At 43.0% G+C, this 25,985-nt stretch overlaps 1 protein-coding gene across 1 annotated transcript in view; it reads left to right on the top strand.

Moving 5' to 3' along the window:
- The window catches only part of FHIT (FRAGILE HISTIDINE TRIAD), a 44,737-nt gene extending 24,037 nt beyond the window's left edge, over positions 1-20,700 (top strand). The window contains exons 4-5 of the mRNA XM_086492493.1: positions 19,274-19,372; positions 19,638-20,700. Of these exons, the coding sequence (XP_086348619.1) occupies positions 19,274-19,372; positions 19,638-19,751 (213 nt within the window). The 3' untranslated portion in view covers positions 19,752-20,700. The remainder of the gene's footprint in view (positions 1-19,273; positions 19,373-19,637) is intronic.
- The last annotated feature ends 5,285 nt before the right edge of the window (positions 20,701-25,985 follow it).

Raw genomic sequence — 25,985 nt, 5'->3', positions numbered from 1 at the left:
TCTCTGGTGTCGTCTCTCTCTTCTCTCTATCTCTCAGTCTCATACACTTGCACGCACAGTGTCCACTCACTTTGTTCGTGATCACAACACTCTCCATTAAGAACGGAAGGCTCTCCCTTCCATAAGAACTAAAAGGAACCTTGAGCAAATATGAATCACTTATCTTGAGAAAATACAACATTCATTCCGCTGCATCTAACATTGGTATCAGAGCTTTGACAGTGTTCTGTATCACTCAAGGAAAGAACCACAAGAATCTTTTTTGCTTGTTGCGGTCGCACGAACCCAAGTTCGTTTGGGCATGTGGATTCCTATTCGTGTTTTTGAAGAGTGACAGGAATCCCAGGAAAGAAGGGCTTGTCCAACCTCCCCTTGTGCCTCTTTTCACTCATTGAGAGCGGACCGTGCACTTAGTGGCCGGCCAATTGACGTGAGGTGGGAAAAAGCAACCTTGGTGTGAGCGCAAGGCTGCCAAGGGGTGCGTCCGCGGAAAAGAGCAGAACTCGGGTGAAGAGAAGATCCTTCTCAAACACAGATTGCAAGCGAAAGAAAACCTCAAGAACCTCAAGACCCTCAAGAACCCAAGAACCAAAGACCCCCAGGAACCCAGGTTCCTCGTGAACTTACGAACCCAAGACCACAAGAACCCACAAGAACCCAAGACTTCAGTAGATGGTCATCACTCGAAGCGGAATGGATACTTCGCTTGGAAGTGATGAGCATGAGAGAGGCGAAGAAGAATTTTCCCCACCAGGAGGTTTTTCCGACCCTCCCTCTTCACCATCTACGCCAAGGATTGCACTAACTCCTATGGAGGCTTTGAAGCAGTTGTTTCTGGAAAGAAAGTTAGAACGCGAAGAAAGAGAAGCAAAAAGAAAGGTCTACAAAGAAGAAATGGCAGCCATAGATCGTGACTACGAAGAAAGCGTGGCAGCCATAGAGCGTAAGTACGCCTTGGAAGCCAAAGAAAGTCAAGCCAAATTGGATCGCGAGATCAAAGAAAGTTAAGCAGAATTTGATCGCGAGAACAAAGCCATCAAAGAAAAGAGCGATCAACACAAGAAAGAGTTCTTGCGACTCTTTTCTCAAGTGCAGGCACAGATGCAAGAGATTCAGGAGACAGAGACTCTCTCAGTCTCTTCTTCTCCCAAGCATGACACACAGGATTTGCATGATGATAAGCATGCTGATTTGAATGATAATGATGAGCATGATGATTTGAATGCCAATGATTTGCATGATGATTTGGATGATAATGATGAGCATGATGATTTGCATGATCAAAATGTGATTTCTCACAAGCATGATGAGTTGCATGAAGATGATGTGATTGTTCACAAGGATGATGTGTTAGTTGATACTTTCTCTAGTGAAGCTAACCTCATTGCAGAGACGATCAATCACGAAGACCCGATCTTGGCTCTCGAGCCTAGGTTCCAAGAACCCCTTGAGGAAGAATCGATCTTGGCTCTCAAGCCTCGGTCCAAAGAACCCTCACAAGAAGTATTATGTGTTCGCATGATTGATCAACACGTATTGTACGAGTGTTTCATTCGTGATCATTTCCTGTGTTTTAGTGAGCGTCTTTATGTGATTCCTTTTCCTAGGCATGACATTGTACGTTGAGCACGTTTCACTCATGAATGAGCACAATGTATGCGGATTTTTCATGAAAAGCTAAAAAGTATGCATTCATAGAAGTCACATTCCATGTCTCTTCCTTGGCATGACACAATTGTAGAAAGAGCACATGAAAGTATGAGCACCAAGCATGGGCATTTCCGTTGTGAATTGCCACAGTTGATTGCCTTATATCATAAGAGAAGATTCGATCTCATTGTTTGCATGTGTGTGGTGAACGGTTTGGCACTCCGTCTCTTTGTTCATCTACATTGCATGCAGAGTCTTTGAGGAAGATAAGATTTTGTCCACTCACTTTACATGGAATAGGTATGTTCATGGTTTTGTGTTGGAAGTGGTTTCAGGAATTTTCAGCCTCGGAGATTCTTGAAGAAGATGGACCTACGTCCATAGACAAAGTTGAAGCATTGAAGGAGACTCAAAAGACTTTGTGTCGCTTTCGGCGCGGCCCAAAGAAGCAAGGGCTGCAGACCTTTTTGAAGTTCAAGTACCGCACGACCCACACATCTGAGTGGGCCGGCAAAGAGTCCCTTCCAGGATTCCGGATGTTATTGGCGATCTCCCTCGACGCCATACAGTTCGGTACCAGTACCTCACTTTGAAAAGGAGGGGATGTCACGTGACACATCCAACCCTATGTGTCCGTGGACAAGCTACAACACGACAAGGGTTTAGTCAGTCCAGTTAGTTTAGATTAGAAGTGATCTGGCACTTTTGTGAGTCTATTTGTAGACCGTGAAACTGGCCCGTTCAATCCAAAAAGGGCGGTAGACTTTACTTTAAACCTTGATTTAGCTTTCACCCATTATTAGTCGTCTATTATACCTGTACTTTCAAGACACAACAAAGGGGAGAGGGATACAGGCTGCTAGATTGCACCTGTATGAGTAGACAGACACCAGATTGGCCCCTAACTTAGGCGCCCCTTTCGGTATTTCTTTATTGTTCAAAAGAGGGAATAAACGCTGTGGTTCCCTACAAGCTGCCCCGCACAAACTCGGCTGAATTTCCACTGTTCCAGCCCGATTTCGGCAGCATAACTGTACTATAACCCTTCACGGTCAGTATTCCCACGCATTAAATGACTTTCCCGACGCATACGGGCACTTTGCAAAACCTGGCGGGAATCTGCAGCACGCTGAATTCTCTGTTTTCAGCCCTGAAAATGCGCCAGATCACCTGTACAACCTCCTGGGGGTATTAGGGTCCGTTTAGGGCCAAAACCTTAAACCTGCAAAAATACACAGCAGGCTGTAATTCACTGTTTCGGGCTCCGTTTCGCGTGCCGGTCGCATCCGTAGCAAGTCCTCGAGCTCCCGCACCTGTAGGGCTACTTGCCCTTTGAATCGGACGAGATTTCTGGCGTGAAACCTCTCCGAATTCACCTGTACCTGCGGGGGATTAGCCGCTAGCTAATCCAGTACCTGTGCAAGAGGCTCTTGCCTCGGCAATCGCGCATGAACCCACACAACTGTACATTGGTCAAATGAAGAGCCCACTAGAGGGGCATAACATACTGCCAAAGGGGAGAGAGAGGGCAGTGCGTAGCGTGCAGGGCATCACTCCTGGCACCGCACTGTACATAGGAGGGAAAGCAAGCACTCCATAGCTCTTAACCTGTGACAGAGACTTGCAAAAATGAGCCTCCCAGCTATAAATCACGTTTTTGCCTTCTCTATAAGTAGTAAACTGGCCTCAGAGTGCCAAGTGTCACTCATTTGTGCATTTTCCCGCTTTAGACCCTCGGGTCTAAAAATATCTCACCTGCAGCCTCTGTTGACTTGGCCACAGAGTAACAAAATGATCCCCATGTCAAACTGCACGTAATGACGCGAAGACATTTTCAGGTCCCAAAATAGCAGTTCCCTAAATTTTAGGAGATGCTGCCATTGTATCTTTCTAGGTCATCCGACCCTCTTTGTACACTGCGGCCACATCCAGAACTGAAATGTAGCCTCTGTAGCAAAGGATTCCACTTTGGCTAGTCAATGACCCCACTTGGCTAACCATAGTCCTTGTCTAACCTTAGTGCTCTCTTGCCCTCAGGCCTAGACTCCCTCTAGACAGTTCCACACTAGCTATGCAATGTAGGGCAGTTAGAGGGGTGTTTCCAAAAAGTGAAAGTAAATAGATAATAAGAAAGAAATCAACAAAAAGGATAGATAGTAGTCACACGCGGGTGACATACCCTCCCTCTTGAAATCTCAAACGTCCTCGTTTGCATCTATGTCGTACATGCTTACTGTCAACACTGATGTATTCAACACTTGTCGACACATATACGACACATACATGCTCATTGTCAACCCAAGTGTATTCAACACCTTGTTGACTCATGTATTGCCTGCGTGTGAACCTTGTCCCAATGACATAGTGGTAGCTGTGCACTGTGCCATTGCGTTGAGTCACTAACTTTCCAATGACAAAATGGTAGCTGCACATTTTGCCACTGTCTTATAGTACACGTTGGATCCCATAACACTTTCGAGCATACCCAAACCGACAGTTTAAGAATGCAGTTACACATGTACTCTTCAATAGAAGCAATCACTGTATCCTTGACAAACTGACAAGAAATACTCACTTCTATAGCACTAACCAAACTTTTGGACATTCCATAAGAGCAATTGCCAAACTGACAATCTGTACAGCTCTAACATTCATGTAACAGGTATTTGATTTGAGCTCACTTTAAATACCATGTACATCATTTGTTTCAGAAGCCATTGTCACACTGACGATCCATGTAGCTTTGAAACTCAAGGGGTCAAGGTAGGTTGCAAATCGAAGGCTTCCAGGTAAAGTGATAACACTGTTGGTGACTCTACAAGTTCACCTTCTTCCATCCACTTAGCATCCATTGGTGGATAGTTTCTGAACTTTACCAAGTAACGCCTAGCAACCTTGCCTTTCACTTTCCTTTCTTTGTGTGCCAAAATCTGTTCAGGGACCAAGATCTCGTCAAGTTCCTCGACTTCCGGCTGATCTTCAGCTGGCATATCTTCTGGCACATCACCCACATAGGGTCTGAGAAGACTCACATGAAACGCATTGTGAATCTTCCAACTGTCAAGCAATTTCAGCCTATATGCAACATCACTGATTATGTCGCATACTTGAAAAGGCCCATAGTAACGCATGCTGAGCTTTGGAAACAGTCTTTCCTTGCCCTTCATCTTCTTTAACCTTGCCTTTTCAAAGCGTAAAAGCACCCAATCACCAAGTGAATATACCACTTCACGACGGTGACGATCAGCTGCTTTCTTTTGCTTTGCCTGAGTCCTTTCTAAGGCCACTTTGACCTTGTACATTTCATCCATGTCCTGAACATACTTATCTGCTTCAAATATCTTGTCCTTTGTATGTAGTATGGGAGGAACTTTCTTGCCACCTTCAACTATCTCAAAAGGTGCCTTGCCAGTTGATGAATGCACTGTATTATTGTATGCATACTCCACCAATGGCAAATACTGCTCCCACTTTCCTTTATGCTCTGACACATAACACTTCAGCAGATCTAGGACAGTAGAATTTGCCTCTTCTGACTGCCCATCTGTTTGAGGATGAAATGACGAAGAGAATTTGAGCGTTGTGCCCATATTCTCAAACAAGCCTCTCCAGAACAAACTTGTCATGCGTGGATCACGGTCGCTAACAATCGACTGTGGCATGCCATGATACTTGAAAATATTGCTCATAAACAAGCGTGCCATCTGATCTGGCTTTATCTTCTTCCTGACAGGAATAAAATGAGCCTGTTTGCTGAATCTGCAAATAATGGTCCAAATACCATCGTTTCCTGTCTGCGTTCTCGGAAGATCAAAGATAAAATCCATAGCAATACTTTCCCATGGTTTATCTGGAATAGGTAGTGGTTGCAATAACCCTGGTGCCTTTTGCCTGTCAAACTTGACCTTTTGGCATATTAGGCATTCTCGCACAAAGCCATCCACATCCCTTCTCAATGTAGGCCAGTAGAAGAATGTCTCAACCGCTTTAACTGTAGCATCGATACCACGATGCCCTGCATACGGTGGGACATGACTCTCTTCCATAACTTTGCGTCGCAATGGCTTTGTGACACACAATCTGCCATGCATCATTATGAACCCGTCTTTAAGAAGATAGTGTTCATGACGTTGTCCATCCATTAGTTGCTCGAAGACCCTTGCAAAATCTTCATCATTTGCATACTGTTCTCTCATATCATCAAGTTCATGATGATAAAGAATCGACACAGCTGAAATTTGTGGCTTCCTTGACAAGGCATCAGCCACAACGTTCTTCTTGCCTTCCACATGCACAATCTGAAAATGGAACATGGACAAGATATTTGCCCATCGCATATGCTTCTCAGATAACTTTGTCTGTGTCAAGAAGTATCGCAAGGTTTGATGGTCCGTTTGGACAACGAAATCTGCACCAAGCAGGTAGTGTTTCCAACTTAAGAGCGCATGAATCACAGCCAGTAACTCTTTCTCATAGACCTGCATGGTCATCTCTGGCCCTTGCAAAATTCTGCTCTCATAGGCTACTACCCTGCCATCTTGCATTAGCACCGCACCAATGCTACTACCGCAAGCATCACACTGGACCACAAATGACTTCCTAAGATCTGGCAACACAATGACTGGATCTGAAGTCATCTTTTCCTTTAAGAGATTAAAAGCTGAAATCTCTTTTTGTGTCCATCTAAAGGTGACTGCCTTCTTTTGAAGAGCATGTAAAGGTGAAGCAATCTCAGCGAAATTTCGGATAAACCTTCTGTAATAGGAGCATAGTCCCAAAAAGCTTCGGACATCATGCACCGTCTTCAAATTTGGCCATGACTTGATCGCTTCAACTTTTGCAGGATCCATTCTGACACCATCCTTTGAGACAATGTGTCCCAGAAAGTGAATCTCTTCCAGAAAAAACTCACTTTTCTTTGCATTGATGAGCAACCTATGACTGCGTAGCTCTTTGAACACAATGGCCAAGTGATGCCTATGCTCCTCTTCATTCTTTGAATAGACTATCATGTCATCAAAGAATGTACCAACAAACTGTTGGTGTGGACGAAAAATTCTGTCCATCATCCTATTGAACGTAGCAGAAGCATTTGTGAGACCAAAGGGCATCACTAAAAATTCGTAAAGGCCAAACGTTGTTCTAAAAGCAGTCTTGTGCACATCCTCTGATCTAATGCGGATCTGATGGTACCCACTCTTTAGATCTATCCTGCTAAACATAACTGCTCCTTCTAATTTGTCCATAATATCATCAATTCTAGGTATAGGGAACCTATTCTTGATGGTATTCTTGTTTAGTGCACGGTAGTCGATGCACATACGCCATGAGCCATCCTTTTTCTGCACCAACAACACTGGAGAACAGAATGGAGATGAACTGGGCTGAATCAGCCCCTTTTCTAACAACTCCTGTACTTGGCCCATTATCTCTTTCTGCTGAGCCGCACTAACCCTGTACGGAGGCTTATTTGGTGGGCTACTGCCTGGCACCAAATCTATCGCATGGTCCTCGGGTCTCTCTGGCGGTAATTGAGACGGTAATGAATCGGAAAAGCAGTCACTATACTGTTGTAAAAACATTGACCTTTCTTTATCTAGCACAATTAAATTTGATTCATCACAATCTGACACTTCACGTGCAAAAACCAAGTACGCAGAAAGATGCTTTTTCATTACAGAAGTAATAGCAGAAGCTGATACAGTAGGAATAGACTCCCCTTTAAGCTTTACATCCAGAATGTGAGTCTTTCCCCTGCTCTGTACAGTGATCTTTTTGTTGTAGGCATCCATGATTCCCTGTACACGAAACAACCAAGGAATACCTAACAACACATCATATCCGTCCTGTGGCATGATGTAAAATTCTTCAGCATCTACATAGGACTGGATATGTAGATGCAACTTTCCAATGATGGGCGTCACAGCCTCTGTATGGCCAGGACATGCCAAACCTGCCTCTGCTGTATACCCCATCTCTTCAGGTCTGATTCCCAACTTTGAAGCCAATTCTGGGGAAATAAAGTTGGCTTTGGCACCTGGATCAAAGAAGATAAGCACTGTTTGATCCCTGACCTTTCCCCATGCTCTGCAAAGCTCACTTGCATCTGAATTTGGCTTGTCGCCCACCATATCTGGCACTAGACCAGCCATGGGCTTCTTTCCTTTCCTGTCCTCCTTGTCTTCAGAATCAGCTGGCCTTTTCTTTGTAGGACAGTTGTAAGCAATGTGGCCAGGCTGCTCACATATAAAGCATTTGTTCTCTATCCTCAGGACCTTCTTTTGCTCTTCTGACTTGCGAGGAAAACGTCTTTTCCATTTCTTTGCTGGTCCTTTTTCTGATTCAGCCGTAGCTTTGTCTTTCCTTGCGTTGGCCGACTCCTGAGTCCCTTTAGGAGCCTCATTGGGATCGTGCTTCTTGGCTGAATTTTTCTTGCCTGATCCTGCCTTGACGCCAGTGTTAAATTCACAATCTTCTCCCTTGAGCAAACCATTGCCAGTGTTTGCTACCTCGATGAGCTGCGTCAAAGTAGTGACTTTTGTCTTCGTGCAGTATTTTCTCAATCCTTTGGGTAGGCCACAACAGTATTTTTCAATCTGTTCTGTCAATGGCACAAACCTATAGGAAGTTACTGGAAGTAGAGCTTTCCAAAACTTCCGATTGTAATCATCCAGATTTCTGCAAGTGGCAGCATTTAGCTGGTGCCATTCTGTCATGACATCTGCTTCAAAGTCATCAGATAACCATGCTGCTGCAAAAATCTGCTTGAAGTAAATCCATGTGGACGGAGCTTGCCCTTGAAGCAATAAAGTTGTCCACCATTGTCCCGCATTCCCTGTCAAGAAAGTGGCTGCCTTGCGGACCTTTGAAGCCTCTGTAAAGTTTCCCCCTGCATAGGCCTTGTCAAACTGCTGGAGGAATGAGAGAGCCTTCTTCTTGTCATCAAACCCTGTAAAGGTCGTGAAAGTCACACCTTTGCCACCTTCTTTGTACGGAGTTGGCCTCTCCAGCGGCGTTAAGTTGTCATATGGAAGTGACTGAAACATGGGAACACTATTAGGGTTCATCTGTGTTCCTTGGCCGCTATTAACTTGACCTGGAAATGCCATATTTGGCTGCTGATTTGTAATTCCAGCCATACCAAAATTTGCCTGTGGCATCCCAAATTGGCCTTGAGTACTCTGAAACCCTGGTAGCATGCCCGTGACACCATACATGGGATTAGGCATCATCGTTTGAGCACCCCCAAACACTGTTCCTGGCGTGTAAAACTGATTTCCAGGTGCATGACCAGCCATGCTCTGGAATACCGATCCACCTCCAAAATAGCCAGGGTGTACTGAAGGTGGTGGGAAGACTTGTTGCATAGCCTGTAGGTTGCTTCCCTGCCCATTAGAACCAGCTATAGGCTGCTGAAAGGTGGCGGGTTGAACTGGTACAGCTTGAAAGAATGGCATCTCAGCCACCTGTTCTTGCACCTTAGGCATAGGTTGTGGAGATTGCATGTTCTCCGTCAAGTGTACAGGTGTTTCCATTGACTGTGCGGTATGAATCACCTGTGCTCGAGCCTTAACAGGCTTTTGAATATGATCCAGTGACCCAACTTGCTGAGACGGAATTGGAGGTTGCAGAAAAGCTAAAAACCTTGGATTTTGCATTACTTGTGTGAACATAGCCACAGCAGTAGCCAACTGGGTCCTGAATATATCGTCATCAGTCTGTGGTGGTCTCGAGGACTCACCCACTTCATGTGTCTATTGACCCTGCGAAGAGGAAACCTCTTCAGTCACATCATCTGGTCTGTCAGCCATAATTGCAATTCCCTGTGTCTGGTCTATGATCCCCTATGTCTTCAAGCCCAAAACTGACCAAGGCTCACTTCTATGGGAAAAAGTGATTTAATCCCGTCGATGGAACCATGAAACCGGCCTGTTCAATCCAAAAAGGGCGGTAGACTTTACTTTAAACCTTGATTTAGCTTTCACCCATTATTAGTCGTCTATTATACCTGTACTTTCAAGACACAACAAAGGGGAGAGGGATACAGGTTGCTAGATTGCACCGGTATGAGTAGACAGACACCAGATTGGCCCCTAACTTAGGCGCCCCTTTCGGTATTTCTTTATTGTTCAAAAGAGGGAATAAACGCTGTGGTTCCCTACAAGCTGCCCCGCACAAACTCGGCTGAATTTCCACTGTTCCAGCCCGATTTCGGCAGCATAACTGTACTAGAACCCTTCACGGTCAGTATTCCCACGCATTAAATGACTTTCCCGACGCATACGGGCACTTTGCAAAACCTGGCGGGAATCTGCAGCACGCTGAATTCTCTGTTTTCAGCCCTGAAAATGCGCCAGATCACCTGTACAACCTCCTGGGGGTATTAGGGTCCGTTTAGGGCCAAAACCTTAAACCTGCAAAAATACACAGCAGGCTGTAATTCACTGTTTCGGGCTCCGTTTCGCGTGCCGGTCGCATCCGTAGCAAGTCCTCGAGCTCCCGCACCTGTAGGGCTACTTGCCCTTTGAATCGGACGAGATTTCTGGCGTGAAACCTCTCCGAATTCACCTGTACCTGCGGGGGATTAGCCGCTAGCTAATCCAGTACCTGTGCAAGAGGCTCTTGCCTCGGCAATCGCGCATGAACCCACACAACTGTACATTGGTCAAATGAAGAGCCCACTAGAGGGGCATAACATACTGCCAAAGGGGAGAGAGAGGGTAGTGCGTAGCGTGCAGGGCATCACTCCTGGCACCGCACTGTACATAGGAGGGAAAGCAAGCACTCCATAGCTCTTAACCTGTGACAGAGACTTGCAAAAATGAGCCTCCCAGCTATAAATCACGTTTTTGCCTTCTCTATAAGTAGTAAACTGGCCTCAGAGTGCCAAGTGTCACTCATTTGTGCATTTTCCCGCTTTAGACCCTCGGGTCTAAAAATATCTCACCTGCAGCCTCTGTTGACTTGGCCACAGAGTAACAAAATGATCCCCATGTCAAACTGCACGTGATGACGCGAAGACATTTTCAGGTCCCAAAATAGCAGTTCCCTAAATTTTAGGAGATGCTGCCATTGTATCTTTCTAGGTCATCCGACCCTCTTTGTACACTGCGGCCACATCCAGAACTGAAATGTAGCCTCTGTAGCAAAGGATTCCACTTTGGCTAGTCAATGACCCCACTTGGCTAACCATAGTCCTTGTCCAACCTTAGTGCTCTCTTGCCCTCAGGCCTGGACTCTCTCTAGACAGTTCCACACTAGCTATGCAATGCAGGGCAGTTAGATTTCCCGAGGGGTGTTTCCAAAAAGTGAGTAAATAGATAATAAGAAAGAAATCAACAAAAAGGATAGATAGTAGTCACACGCTGGTGACACCGTGCATGCCCAGTCACTTAGTGTAGATGCATATCCTATGGTTGCAAACAGCATGATCATAAGCATTCCCATCAGAATCCATCAGAATCCTTTAAGGAATTTTCCAGTGCATTTAGCCTATTTTTCCTATTTTTGACATTTTTCACTTATTATTTTTAAGTGACTTTTGTTGGAAAGTAGGTAGGGCAAATTGAGTAAGTTTGTTATAAGCAAACCTAGACTAGCACTAATTGGCAGAAGAGGCAGCAGGAGCACCTTGCTCAACAGGCAACTTCTCTGCAAGACCAACCCCCGCGACAACTCTGGCATTTTCTCTCAACAAAAGGCCTAGCGTTTTTGCACCAGAACAGCCAGCGTTTTTGCACGTGCAGATTCCCGGCAACAGTAGACAGTAGATCAGCCCTAGCGCTAGCAGATTTCCCCGCAAGGTTAGTTGTCGGCCCTAGCGTTTTTGGTTTGCAGATCGACCTCAGTGTTTTTGCAGATCATCGCGACAGAATCAGCCATAAAACAAGCGTTTTCAGTTTTCAGCCTTTAGACACCGCAGATCAAGCCCCGAACCTCGCAGATCTCACCTTTCCGCAGCGGTTCTTCGCCGCACGGTGGGATCCATCGAAGTTTGCAGATTCAGCCCGGAAAAAGCAGATTTCAGCATTTGCGTTTTCAGCGCGTCGTTGTCGTGCCGTCGTCATCGACATCGTCACCGACATAAGTGTCATAATTCAGCAGATAAAGATTTGCAGATTTCAGCCCTTAGCGATTTCAGTTTTCAGCCCGTCTCGTCGTCGTCCTCATCGTCGGCAAGTCCAAGCATTGTAGAGATTTGTGCAATCATAAGTAGATCGCTCTTGCGATAGAGAGTGGGGCCTTCGGAGGAGGGTTTTACAACGTCTCTGGTGTCGTCTCTCTCTTCTCTCTATCTCTCAGTCTCATACACTTGCACGCACAGTGTCCACTCACTTTGTTCGTGATCACAACACTCCATTAAGAACGGAAGGCTCTCCCTTCCATAAGAACTAAAAGGAACCTTGAGCAAATATGGATCACTCATCTTGAGAAAATACAACATTCATTCCGCTGCATCTAACAAAAATGTTCATGAAGTTCGAGCCTTTTGGGTTTTTGCTCCTATTATTGATGGTTCATTCAAAAATTACAAGACAACTTTGAGGACGACTTTTGGTTTGTACGAATATTTGGTGATACCATTTGGCCTTACAAACGCTCTAGCCACATTCAATCGCATGACGGATTGGATTTTCAGAGAGTATTGATTGTTTGTGGGCACCTTCATTGATGACGTCATTGTCTTCTCCAAGAATGAGGTAGCGGAAGGTGTAAAGATGGACCCGACCAAAGCTGAGACCATTTGTCATTGATTAGATTTAAAAAATGCACATGAAGTTCGAGCTTTTTGTGTTTCTGCTTCTATTATCGGCGGTTCATTCGAAAATTTGCAGAGATAGCTTCTCCTTTGCATGTGTTGACTCAAAAAGGGGTTCCTTTTTACTTGGGGACCGTTAGTCTTTAGAGATTGCAGCTTTTCAGACTCTCAAGGAAAAGTTGACAACGGGACAATTTTGGCCTTGCCAGACTTGCAAAAGCCATTTGAAGTTTACTGTGATGCTTGTGGTCGCAGTCTGGGAGCATTCTTGATGCAAGAAGGCCATGAGCATTCGTGATGCAAGAAGGCCATGTCATTGCTTACGACAGCAAGGTATTTTCACATCCCGAAATGGTTGCACAGATTTACGAGATAGAGCTGTTGATAGTCAAGCCTGATCATTTGGCAAAACTGTTTGTCTCACAGATTTTTCGAATATATGGCATGCCTGAGCCCATTGTTTCGGACAGAGATCCCCGGTCTACTAGTTATTATTTTCGCCAGAGGAACTGTCTGTCCCAGAGTTGATGGACCATGTTGTGGTCGGCTACGACCTTATGGAAGGAATCTAATCCTAATTTTTGGTACATGTTTCAAGATGGAAAGTTAGTCGACTTCCAAGCTCGGCTGATGTTGAGATTGCTTTTTAAGTTTGAATCTGTTTGAGAACTTGTTTGGTGATCCTGTTTGGAATTTGTTTGAAATGGATGGTATTTGTTTTGAACCTGTCTTGGTGCCGATTTGAACTATTTGACTATAATTTGAATATCGGTTACAATACTTGGTGATTTACTCCCGGGTGGAGTAATGAGAAATGTTGTTTTGTTATTGTCTGAACCTTGGAACGACGCAGACGGGATGAAATTGGGGAGCATTTCATTGTATGCTAGAAAACCTCCGAAGGACGTAGACGGGATGTCTAGGGAGCGTTTGGTTGTACCAATCCTCTGAACTCATGGCGCGAACTTTTTTAGGTTATTTGCGGGGGGAGTGACGAGGTAGTCGTTGAGTAGCTTCATATCACATACCGTCTGTCTCGAGGGAGTGCCCAACGGCGTTGTTAGTTGTGTCTTGTAACATGCATATGTGAGCATTTGTGTTGCATTGTGATGTGCCAACCACTGAATATTCCTTATTGGATGCGATACTTCTGGGAAGTCAACGACCCAGGATATCAAGAGTTCCTATCTGGAACGAGACTTCTTATTGGATGAGATTCTTATGGGAAGCCAACGACCCAGGAAATCAAGAGCTCCGATTTGGAATGAGAAAACTTATTGTCCCTCGGATTGTCCCTCGGATTGAACGACCCTCGGAAATTTTGAGCTAACTTGAGTTGTTTCGCAGATATGTTGTAATCACGGACGATTACTTTCTTTCAAGAAGGTAAGATGTCACAAATTGCTACGTGTCAAGCCATTGAAGAACGGAGCCAACCTACAGATCCCGGTCGAGGGGCCTAAACCCTAAGAGAAGCAACAAAAGAAGCAAAAGAAGTTTTACCAACGTGCAAAGCCTTGCCGAGTGGCCTATGTTTAAAGAAGAGTTCCCACCAATTTATGGGACCCTGTTTGATGGGACCCATGGTACCTAAAGACATTAAAGTAAAGCGGACACACATACACACTCAATTTTTGGTGTGGAAAATTGATGACGTGGCATCCTGTACGGAATTCCACATTTTGCGTTGACATGTTGACGTGGCAAATCTGTACGGATTTCCGCAAAACACGCTGGCAGCTTTTGGATGCTAGTGCTTTTGGAGCCAGATGATTTTGAATTTGATTGCTTTTCATGTAACTTCTTTTCATGGCCAAGGGCCTTCAAATATAAGCCAAGGGCTCATTCTCTAGCATGCTTCAGTACGAAGGTGCAGAGGTGGAGTACCGGCATTGTACTGAGTTCAAGTAATATAAAGAAATTTTCGAAAGGGGCACGAAGGTTTGGGGCCAATACTCTCTGGGGTGGAACTCCGCCACTCCCCGTGTCGTCTATCTCTTTTCGTGCAATTGTTATTTGAAGTGCTAAAAGTCTGTTCAGTCTGTTCTTTTACGGTGGCACATGGTGCCCGCCTTGTGACAGAGGGAATGGCCGAGGGGAGGCTCGATGGGCTACCAAAGTACCGGATTGCAACAGAGAGAGCTAGGGAGTGCAAAACCTGGCCGATTCGACGACGAAAGGGCTGGAAAGTGAAAACGCTAGCTTATCTGCTACTAGAAGCGCTAGGGCTATAGATTGAAAACGCTGGCTGATCTTACAGAAAACGCTAAGTTGAATCTTCCTCCTCCAAAATGCAAGGCTCTGCACTCCTCTAGTGCTTTCTGACTTGACTTCAATCGATGGGCTGAGGGTTCCCTCTATAGGGCTGAAAATTGAGCTATAAACTTCTTTAGGCTTAGGTAGGGCAAACTATCCACCACACTCAACAAATAAATTATAAAAATGATTTATTAAAAGTTTGGCCAGGGGGTCAGTTTTCGGGTGAAACTATCGCACAAGTGTCAACGCGGGAATCCGATTGACGCAAGGTGGGAATCCGATCGACGCAAGGAATGGCTCGTTGGATTCCTCTAACCTAAAACTATATGCACGTCATGCCAGATGCCCACCGTAGTGTAATAACATCTGTCAAAACGCGTGTACAAACCATTTATGCAAGAGGGTTCCAAAATTGGAAAATTGGCTCTAGAAGTCGATCAAGATGTCCACGTGGCACATAGAGCCATGTGCACGTGACTCAATACATTGAACTTTGTGTTGATGTGTGCTCATGTGTGTGCATGTGGTGTGCATTGTGTTGGGGAGCATATGTTAGTACCTAGTTCTACACCCATTATTGGGCACTGACGATGTTAGTGGGGATGTCGTGGTATTTAGTCAATACTATGCATGATGAAGCTGATGGTTATATTGTCTTGTGGGTGACTACCATGGGTCTATACCTTGCACTTTCCTTGAAAGGTGAATCTGGGCTTATCTTGGATTCATCTAGGTATACATATCCATTAACGTAAAACTACATGTTCGTCATGCCAGATGAAACTACATGCTCGTCATGCCAGATGCCCACCGTAGTGTAACATCTGTTAAAACGCTTGTAATGCAAGAGGTTTCGAAATTGGAAAACCTAACCTATTGGACTCGTGCGAACATGCAAGTCCTCCGAAATCATGACAAAAATTCAACGTTAAACTTTGTGTTGATGTATGCTCATATGTGTGTGTGTGCGTGTGTGTGTGTTGTGCTGAGAGCATATGTTAGTATCTAGTTCTACACACACAATTGGGCATTGATGATGCTTATGGAGATGTGGTATTGAGTTGATATTATGCATGCTGTTATTTGTCTTGTGGGTGACTACCATGAGTCCATAGTTGCACTTCATAGGTGATCTTGGGCTCTTCGTGGATTCATCTATCTATATATATGACCATACAACACATGCCAATAATCACATAATCAAGCAAACTCAAATGGTCAACTGCAATTAAGCAAATCCAAACACAATCAAGTAAATTCAAATGGTCAAACAATCAAGCAAACTCAAATGGTCAAACAATGGTGTTGCATTTAATTTTGCTCCATTGTAAGAACCTCAACCATCTCAAGCTTGAATGCGGTGGTTTTTAGCCCTATTGTAAGGGCAAGGGAGTAACTGCGGATCTGAACATTGGGACAAATTACTCTGAAAGCAAGTCACGAGTAGCGACATCGTATCCCTCTTTGTAAGAAACAAGGCTATGCAGAGGATCAAAACATATAGAGAGGTGTCAAAATTTGATAGCTCAGAGTGTATTGGAGCTATGCTAGTCTTAAAGCATTGTACAAAGCAGGGAACTTTGTGGGTGAGTGAAACATCGAACTTGCTCTCTATGATACATGCATACAAGTATACAAGAACTTGAAAAAATTTAAATTATTATAACTGTTTAAAAGTTTATAATGTTTGCTAATGACCTGGAGTGTAGGTATAGGATGTTATATATATATATATATATATATATATATATATATATATATATATATATATATATATATATACATGAGAGAGAGAGAGAGAGAGAGAGAGAGAGAGAGAGAGAGAGAGAGAGAGAGTGTTGGAGGGGGGGAGAGGGTAAATGCCATTGATCAAAAGTGGTATCCAATGACTTTTCGTGTGTGCCATTGATCAAAAGTGGTATCCAATGACTTTTCGTGTGTCTATATAGTAGTAGTTTATCGATCGATCACGAACGATCGTGTTATCGATCAATAAAAATAATATCAATTCGTTTATTCGACTATTATTCAAAACTATGCAAAATTCAATATGTAGATCATTGTATTGATGTATGCTTGCGCATGTGTGCGTGTGTGTGGTGTGGGTGTGTGAGCGTATATTAGTACCTAGTTCTACACCCACTATTGGGCAGTGACGGCGTTAGTGCAGATGTCGTAGTACTTAGTCAATATTTGCATGAGGGAGCTGATGGTTATATTGACTTGTGGATGACTAGCATGAGTCTATAGCTTGCACTTTTCTTTGAAGCTGAATCTGGCATATCTTGGATTCATCTAGGTATATATAAATAAAACGTTTTAAAATAATCATTCGAGCAAATAAATGCAACCTAGTGTAGGAATGGGTAGCTCTTGTGGCTTCTATTTCTTGAAGGTTGAATGCTCTGGCTTGTGGGCATTTGGAGTGGCTCTCTTGCTCCTTACCGATCAGCCCTACCAATATGATTCCTTGTAGGCTAGCTTATGTATAGTCACGACTCGATATCTTTTTTGTAGTATGTATGATGTAGCTTGGTGTTGAGTCTATCTTTGATGTTGTAGGCTGTAGCTTCTTGGCTTTCAAGTAACTAGTTTGAACTTTGAATTGAGAATCATGGTCTTTTAATTACATGTCATTTGTGTTAATCTAAGCTCCATCGATTATGCTGGAGTCCTATAATAGTTTGTGCTTTATGTAATTTATTTAGATAAAAGAAACTCTATTTCTTAACTGTTTTGGCCTCAACCGAAACTCTGAAGCTTAGGTTTTTCCATTTCTGTTTTTGCCATTTCCATTTCTTCTGGTGACTATGACTGTCACGATTAAGTTATCGTCTTCTTTCTTCCTCTTCTACCCCTTGTCCAAGTGTGTTGCTTCCTTGGTGCTGGTGTCCTTTTGACGCTTGGAAGAGGGATGTTCCTTTGACATTTGGAAGCCTCTTCTTCCCACAAAGTGCACAAAGTTGGTGTTGGTGACGTGGCATAACCCCTAGGGGGTTAGGGCACTTAAAGGCCCCAACATTGGACAACCGGGCGAAGGGATAAGAAACCCTAAAACCTGATGGCGTGGCATTATTGGACAGACCGGTGCATATTGCGGAAGCTGTTGACGTGGCGTCACTGTATGGATAGCCGTAAAACGTGGAACTGCTTTTGGGGCGTCATGTTGTTACTCGAGAGCTTTTGGGAGTTAATGCTTTTCATGTTGGATGCTTTTGGGCCAAGGGCCTTTAAATAAGTGCCAGCCTCGCTTTGGTTTGTGGAAGCAGAGCCGAGTCCCTTGGCATGTATACCTTTGTGAAGCTTAAAGCTATACAAAAGAAATACCGAAAGGGGCGCCAGGGTTTTGGGGCCAGTGCTCTGGGGGAGCTAGGAAATAACTTTTTCAGATATAAAAGCCAAGTATCAATTTTGGATGTCTACGAGTAGATTCAGGTCCTATGGAGCCTGTATGCCCTACAGGTGGATTCGGGCCTATTGGAGCCGGTATGCCTGGCCATATGGAAGGATGTATGGCATGATGCTTGGCATGTAGGGATTCTCTTATGGAGTCTGTCAGGGTGGGATCAATGGTATATATGGAGGAGGTATGCCACAACGGAGTCCATCAGGGTGGGATCAATGGTATGTAAGGAGGCATTCCACAATAGTGTCCACCAGGGTGAAATCAATGGTATGTGTTTTCAAAAGCAGAGCTTTCGGACCCCTTGTAAAGCAACAGGCCCAGTGCCTTTTAATATGATACCAGGGGAGTTATTTTTCACTCTGCGTGTTGTGAGTGGTAAGTTCAGATTGTTGTGGTGTTGTCTATCTTACCGCCTTGTTGGGTGACTTGCTACAAGAGTGCTTTTGAGTGCCACTTGTAATAGCAGATGCTTTTATGTGTTTTTGGGTATAAACAAGAGGGGATCACGTCCTTGTTTCTTCCCAAGGATCCCAATTCTGCCAAGTATATGCCAGATGACTCAACGAGACCATGCATCTGATGTTCCAGCCCTGAAAAGAAGTGAAGGTGTAACCAGTGTAAAATCAGCCATGTCAGCCCTCTTCAAACGCTGCCACATCAGCAGTCTGTACGTAGCTGCCACGTCATTTGTCTGTACAGCCTCCGTAAATCGCGGCGTGAAATCTGGACCGTTCAGCTGAGATTCAGCCTTTCAGATCCCTCTCTCTCTCTCTCTCTCTCTCTCTTCCCGTTTTGTTCCAGTCAGATCTCCTCTGGGTGGTCCTTGCCATGTCATCATTTCGTGATACTTCTAATGCTGTTCATATGCATGAAGACCTTTCTGTGCAAGGAAGCTCATATTGAGAAAGCCTTGGTATAGCGTGTTGGTACATGTTATTCCTATCAACAAAGCCTTTTAGACCATTAAGGCAGTTAAAGGCCAAGTAGGCGCGAATATTGCTCATTGTAGCTAGCTACAGGTCGAAGACTCCCCAATATACCAACTCAGTGTTGGCAAGTTGGGACCCTTTGCCTTTTCTTCGTAAGGGTTAGCTTCAATTTAATGATGAAGCTTTTTGCTTGTTTTGGGTGTGTTATTACAGGTTTTCAATGGAAGGAGTGTGCTATAACCTGTTCTTATGGGTATATACTCTTTTCAGGATGGTGTCTATGCTGGCCAGACAGTTCCTCATGTACATGTTCACATTTTGCCTCGGAAAGCGGGCGATTTTGAAATCATGGATGAAGTCTATGATGAGGTATGCAGACGGAGTAAATTATTGAACCTTTTTCATTTTAGATGGCTCGGAGGGGAGAAGATTTTCCCTTATATATGCACATGCTGTGCGCATCCCCTGAACAGCCTTTTTACATATAGAAGACAGTCTTTTGACTTGAAAATGTCATGAGGATTCTCATCTCCTACACTGTCACCCTTCACTTTCGCATTTTAGGAGTTCTTTAGGGTTTTTATTTTTTTGAAACTGTAGAGACCTGATTGGTGCTGTTCAATTTCACTCTCAGCTAGATAGAAAGGAAAGAGAATTGAAGAAGCGGTTAGACTCGGAAGCTGAGAGAAAAGATCGCGATAGAGAGGAGATGATTGCAGAGGCATCTGAACTGCGAAAGCTGTTTTAAACAAGCTCATCGAGTCAGTGGTACTTTTCGGCTACGTCAAAAATATTCCTAACTAATCGGTGACCTGGGGTTGAACAACAAACGTATGGTCAGATTTTGCTGAAGGTCGTGTCGCTGGTAGTTATGACCTTATCATGAAACCCTTTCTGATTGTGGATTTCACTATTGCTATCTTGAGGAAATTTGCTGAAAGCAAGACCCGAGATTTCTGATACCGCAAACTCAAGAAAGGGTTTGTTTTTATCAAACCATTCATGGCACTCTTACTTCATTTTTGGATCCAATATTGAGTCCTCGGGGTGTTAGATTGAATATTTATAGACAAGTTTGCGGTTTTGTTACAACCGCAACACAACTTACAAGTACTGTATTAGTTCATCTTTTGTCAAGTCTCCATGAAAGAAACAACTAAGATAAGATTATAGTTGTTAGTGAGGGTCTTTCAACTCTCAAACCTCGGTGCAAGTCCAACATATGTTCATGTGCTGCCCCTTGTAATGCAGACTTTAAGGCAACTCAAGACCTCCCGGTCAACATGGACGGAGAAACACCCCCCCCTTCCCCCTCTCATTTCTTCCTATCCCTTCCTTTTTTTCCCTTAGTCTTTTTCTCACTTCATCTCTCCCACAAAGAGGAAACTGGAATAACCTTTCTATCATGTATGTGTGGCAGATTGGTAATCCCAGTTGAGTAACAGGTCTTGAGTTCAAAACTCCTTGGATAGATGTTTGAGTTGTCATGGGATTGTTCCTACGATATTAACACCTCTCTCTCTCTCTCCCCCCCCCATGTCCAGATCTATGAGGTCTCTCGGGATAGTTCTTGTGACATAAAAAACTCCTCTACTCTTCTCGTTCTTTGCTCCCTCCATGCTAAGCTCATGGTTTTGCCATGTATAAGACTCTCAATTGTATCTTGTTATAATAATGCACAAATATATGCTTAAGCACACTTGGCTGAATGTTTGGAAAAAAAAAACATTACTGGTGAGGGGCAAGATTTAAACCTTTAATCCAATAAAGTTTACTATTTATTTTGAGAGAGGACGGCTACCGTTCATTTCTAGCAAGATGGAACAGCTCTTTAGAAAGCAATTTACCCAGTTGGATCTCATTTCGAAATTTGAAGTTTGACTACTGTGAAGATTTTTGACATTGGCTTTGCCTCGACAACCAAAGCATTATTCTGCACCATTTTGTGCTCTCTTAGCAACTATAAAAAATTATAAACAATCAAAATCTGAATGTTGGACGATTTCACTTTTTTCTTGACAAAACAAATGCATACGAAGTGTTTTACAATATAACTAATCTATCCACTAGAATAGGATTCAAGATCACAATTCTACCATGTTGCCAACTATAGAAGACCAAAACCATTTGGAAAAAAATTGGTCAATCAACTGTCAATACTCGAGGCAAGAATTGGTTAAGAACACTATTTGTTTTGCTAATCCTAGTATGAAATGGGGGTCTTTGAAACAAAAAATTGCAATCCAAAATGTTGCCTTAAGAGGGAGGATTTTGGAGAACCCAAGACAAGTTCACCTTCAAGAAATAATTACCAATTGACAAATATTGACTCCTTTCCTAGTCCACGCTAACCTTGTATAGGTTTGAAATTTGTACAGACTCAAATTGCCAAAGTCTCGCAAAATAATGCAATTGCACTACTTTTGTTGTGGCACCGATTAGCTACTATTGCTCAAATCACTTTTCACATAAGTTTACTTGGCCACTCCAACACCTTATTCAATTTAAGAAAATTCTACGTTACATGCGTAGTCTTGCATCGATGTCATACGAAGGTTGCACACAACTTTGAATTGCATGTTATATTCAATCCACAAATAATTGCAAATGGTTAAAACTTAATGTAGCTGCTATACTATCGAGAAACCTGCTAGTGATAAAAAGTTACTTAACACCTATCAAATAGTGTATAGTTGTGAATTGGAGCATAAAAGGAAGGGACTATAACATTGATTTATGCTTGTGATACTAAGGCTAGTTGGTTAGAAGAGCATCAAAGAAAGGCTCATGCCCGTACCGAGTAAACCAACTTACTGCTTTACCTTTTGTATGATCTTCTTGTGTGCCTAAGAGTGTATGGTACCTCTTGATAACCATGCCGTAACATTCATCAATGTAGCTTGAAACAACCATAAGAAGGGTTGGGCTAGTATCATATCCAAGATGACCGTCTGTGAAATCTTATTAACAAAAGCATGATTAACAACTTGTGCATGAAATCTTGTCAAAGATGTGATTTTCCATATGGTTGGATCCATTCACAACACAAGAATTTATTTGTACACACATGCATAATCTACATTCAATCAATCATGAGATGGGCATAGATTTGCATGCTAACATTGATCTCCAATCTTACTTTTAAAGTTCTTCAAAATTTTATAAATGCAGAGAGAGAGAGAGAGAGAGAGAGAGAGAGAGAGAGAGAGAGAGAGAGAGAGAGAGCATATTTGCACTCTTGTAAGTTTTCTCAAGATCAGGAAGTTCAAAAAAAGCTGGATAGAGGAACTTTGTGAATGACAAGAATGAGAATGTTAACCTGTTGGAGGAGTTGGACGAATCCATTTTGAATAGGGAGCCTAAGATTTGTTTATCTCAGACTATTTCTATCAATATTGACCCCCTTTTTGATCACCTTTGAACTTTTGAACTGAAAAGGTTCTCTTGAAAAACCTTTGATCCTAGTAGGTAAGAACTTCTAGTTACCTTTGGTTTTATATGTTGGTTTATCTCTTTTTGTCCTTTTTGTGAGAAATGTGGAATATAATAAGGATCTAGTAGCAAGGAGAGTAGAGAGAGATACCATCCAAAGTAGATTAGTGGCAAATAAAAAACTTTAGATTAGCACACTATTACAAAGTGATGATGTCATCCACCCATGCGCTCTCAAGGTAGAGCTTAGATGGCGATTTAGATAGCTAGAGCAAGTAGGAATACAAGGGACGAACAATCCTTCAACAAGGATGTGCTGTGTGTGTCAAGTGTGCATACCATTCTACCGAATTACTCATGAGAAGGTCTCCTTATATAGATGTAATGGAGCCTCTAAACGCCCATGTGTAGCCGCCCTTAGATAGCCAAGTCCAAGTAGGACTCTCCCATGCGCCTATGTGAAGCCGCTTTTGGGTAGATAAGTCCTCCTTGAACTCGGAAACCGGCCAAGGAAATCAGGCCAATGGCCAAAGATCACCGGCCGTCGACCACCGGCCAAAGACCACGGACAATGGGCCACCGACCACTGGACGGCCATTTTCCACTGATCGTCGTGCGACCAATATATTCCAGCGAAAAGGAATATTTCGACGAAAGGAATAAAAAGTCTCGCGGGCTTCTGCCCCCGAGGCCCCCAAAGTTGGCGCTGAATTTTCTCCGTACCATCCACGATCACAAATAGAGATCTCATTAGCGTGAAAAGCTAGAATCCACCAAATATATGTGCACCATTGGCTTCTCCTCATATGGGGCCCTTACAAACTATGTAACATATATTGTGGTGGCAAAACTGAGAGAGGTGGGCATTGCAAGTATACCAAGACTTTTTTATCCTTTTTCTTGTTTGTTTGTTAGGACGAAAAGATGCACATAGAGCATCGATTCCTCCAGAGAAAGAGCATGGGTGAAGCTAATTTGTTTACGACTAGCTTCACATAGAGCAGAATGCTAAGTTTAAGACTAGCTTCACATGGAGCCCAATGTTTGTGTTGTGGATGGATCCATCTCATGATAGTTGTAGAACATGTCATGGCTTTTCTTCATACAAAGATGTAATAACATGAGCAAGAATAATCTTGTATATGTTTAGATTGCTGAGAAACATTCGCAATACTATGCAAGCACTCAAAACTTGAAGACAATAATATATTGTATCTAGGGCACATGTGTAATAAATTTTGTAGCACTCATTTTATGTAGCAAGGTTGAGGACCAACATACCCAACAAAGCTACCAAATAACTCTGCATCAAAAGAGTCTAAGATGTAAGCACATAGATTGTGCACGACAAAGATAGGATATTAAGACATTTGAAGTGGTTGAAATAATCTAAGCCATTGACATATTTGAGCAAAGAATTAGTTTTCATTAATTTCAGTTAACCCAAATCTCATCAAGGAGGACAAGTTTTTGGAGCGGCTTCACCTTGTTTTGCATGAGAAGTAAATTCGTAGTTTGGATGAAGCCAATGAAATTTCTAGGGTTAAGAATTGTAATATGATCTATCAATATAAAAAATTCTACAATGAGGATCTAAAAAATCAAATAAGAGGAGACAACAACACAAAAAACTACTATGATGACAATCAAAACTCTTGGAAACATCTGCTATTTTGGATGACATAACCTTGCGGATGACAACCATTAGAAGGCTTAAATATTCATTTACTTTGAGAAACAAGGATGTAATCACAAGAAGCCCCACCAGAGCAATAGCCTTAAAACTGAACCTTAATATGCTATAAGTGCAGAGAAGAAGGCCATGGTATGTACAATTTCCCTAACACAAGCCTTATCCTATGTCATATAACCCTCCTAAGATTTTTTGCTATCAAGTCTCTAGGCTGGGGGGAGGGCCACAACCACCCTAACTTTCTTTTTCTGTCGACAAAATTTTGAGGAGGTGACAATTGCAAAAGTATGAGGTGGCACTTGAGGCAACAAATGATGCACCATCCATACTAAAGAAAGGAGGAGGGACTCTAAATATAGTTGAATTATGCGACTGGCACAAGTCACGGATGCCATGCCATTGAAGAAAGCAAGAACACAAGAAATGAAGGATGTGGAGGTGGATGATGCTTATGATAACAAAGACAAGAAGGGGAAAAAAGGGGTTGCCAAAGAATTGGATATGTGCAATAGAACTTTAATCAATAAACAAGATTGCTAAACTTTTGTGATAGAACCTTATGAAGGTTCAATCAAATCTTCAAGCACTAATTGAGCAAAGAGATCTTTGGAGATCAAGAAAATATGATGAAGCAGAAGTAGCATGTAGCAGACAATATATAGCAACTTGATTCATACATAGTATAGCATTGATGCTACCTTCAAAGTGCCTAGGGAATTCATTTCGAATTTTGATGTGTTTTTACAAGACAAGTACAATAGTCTCAAATGCCTAGGTGTGCTCTAAAAGGTTACTTAAATGGGGAGAAGAGTGCATTAAGGCTAAACTTGGTGGCCAAAGCAGCAATGGGTGGCCAAGAGGTGGGAAAGGGTTCAAAGCAGGAGTGGCCTACTTGAGTGTGGGGCAACTAACCTTTACCTCCCCTCATCTAGGGTAAAGGGGCCATGTTAAGGCCACCTAAGCTCTGGAGCAAATTGCGAGCTCGCTGTTGCACAGATCTTTTGTTGGAGGGGCGCATTCAAAAGGCCGGTGCAAGGCGTAGCTATGACAAATTTTTTTTCGTGATAAAAAATGCACAGGCGATGCGAGACAGCCCGTATTATTTTCTGTGTAACAAAAATGGCCTTGAAAAGGTGGCCAATAGTGGGGGTATAATGAGACATAGCGGCCAGCAAGGATCGAACTCACATCCAACGGCCCTCATCACTTTTTGAACTGATGTGACCACTTCCGCACGGGGATTTTCGTGTCTCATGAAGGGTTCAAACTCTACTTAACATCGGGGGGCCACGGGTCCCCTGTAAAGGGACCCGGCTTTTTATTGGCCCCTTTACCCTACATATTTACACCCAAAAGGGGGGGGTTATTCACCACGAATAGCATGCTCAATCATAAGGGGTCGATTTGTCTCATGCAAGTCTGATCTATGGTCAATTTTGCATGTAGGTCGGCTCCTCTAGGAGCTCTCTTATCTACTCTCTCCACAACAAGTATAGTTGTATTGGTCAAGTAAATCAGTCAAAGTCTATATTGATTTCCCTAGAAATTTTGTAGGTAGCATTATTTTTCAAGCATTACTAGACCATGAATGCACCTTTCTACAATGTTTGAAATTTCTGATTAGCATCATTTTTCAAGCATTATTAGACCATGAATGCACCTTCCTACAATTTTTGCACTTTTTGATCCGTTGACTATTTTTTCATTCAATCTCTACAATGGCCAAATCTAGTGAGACAAAGTTAGTTTAAGTAGGTTGAAAATTCAAAATTGGTGACAATACGTTTCCCTTGAAATTGTAGTCATCCTCAACTATGAGCATATACAAGATCACACTAAAATTGGTGAGAGTACCTT

The sequence above is a fragment of the Adiantum capillus-veneris genome, chromosome 20 (assembly GCF_014529385.1).
Source record: "Adiantum capillus-veneris isolate H3 chromosome 20, ASM1452938v2, whole genome shotgun sequence".
In the NCBI taxonomy this organism is placed as follows: Eukaryota; Viridiplantae; Streptophyta; class Polypodiopsida; order Polypodiales; family Pteridaceae; genus Adiantum; species Adiantum capillus-veneris.
Note: the sequence above shows the minus strand (reverse complement) of the source record. Positions and strands in the feature narration are given on the sequence as shown.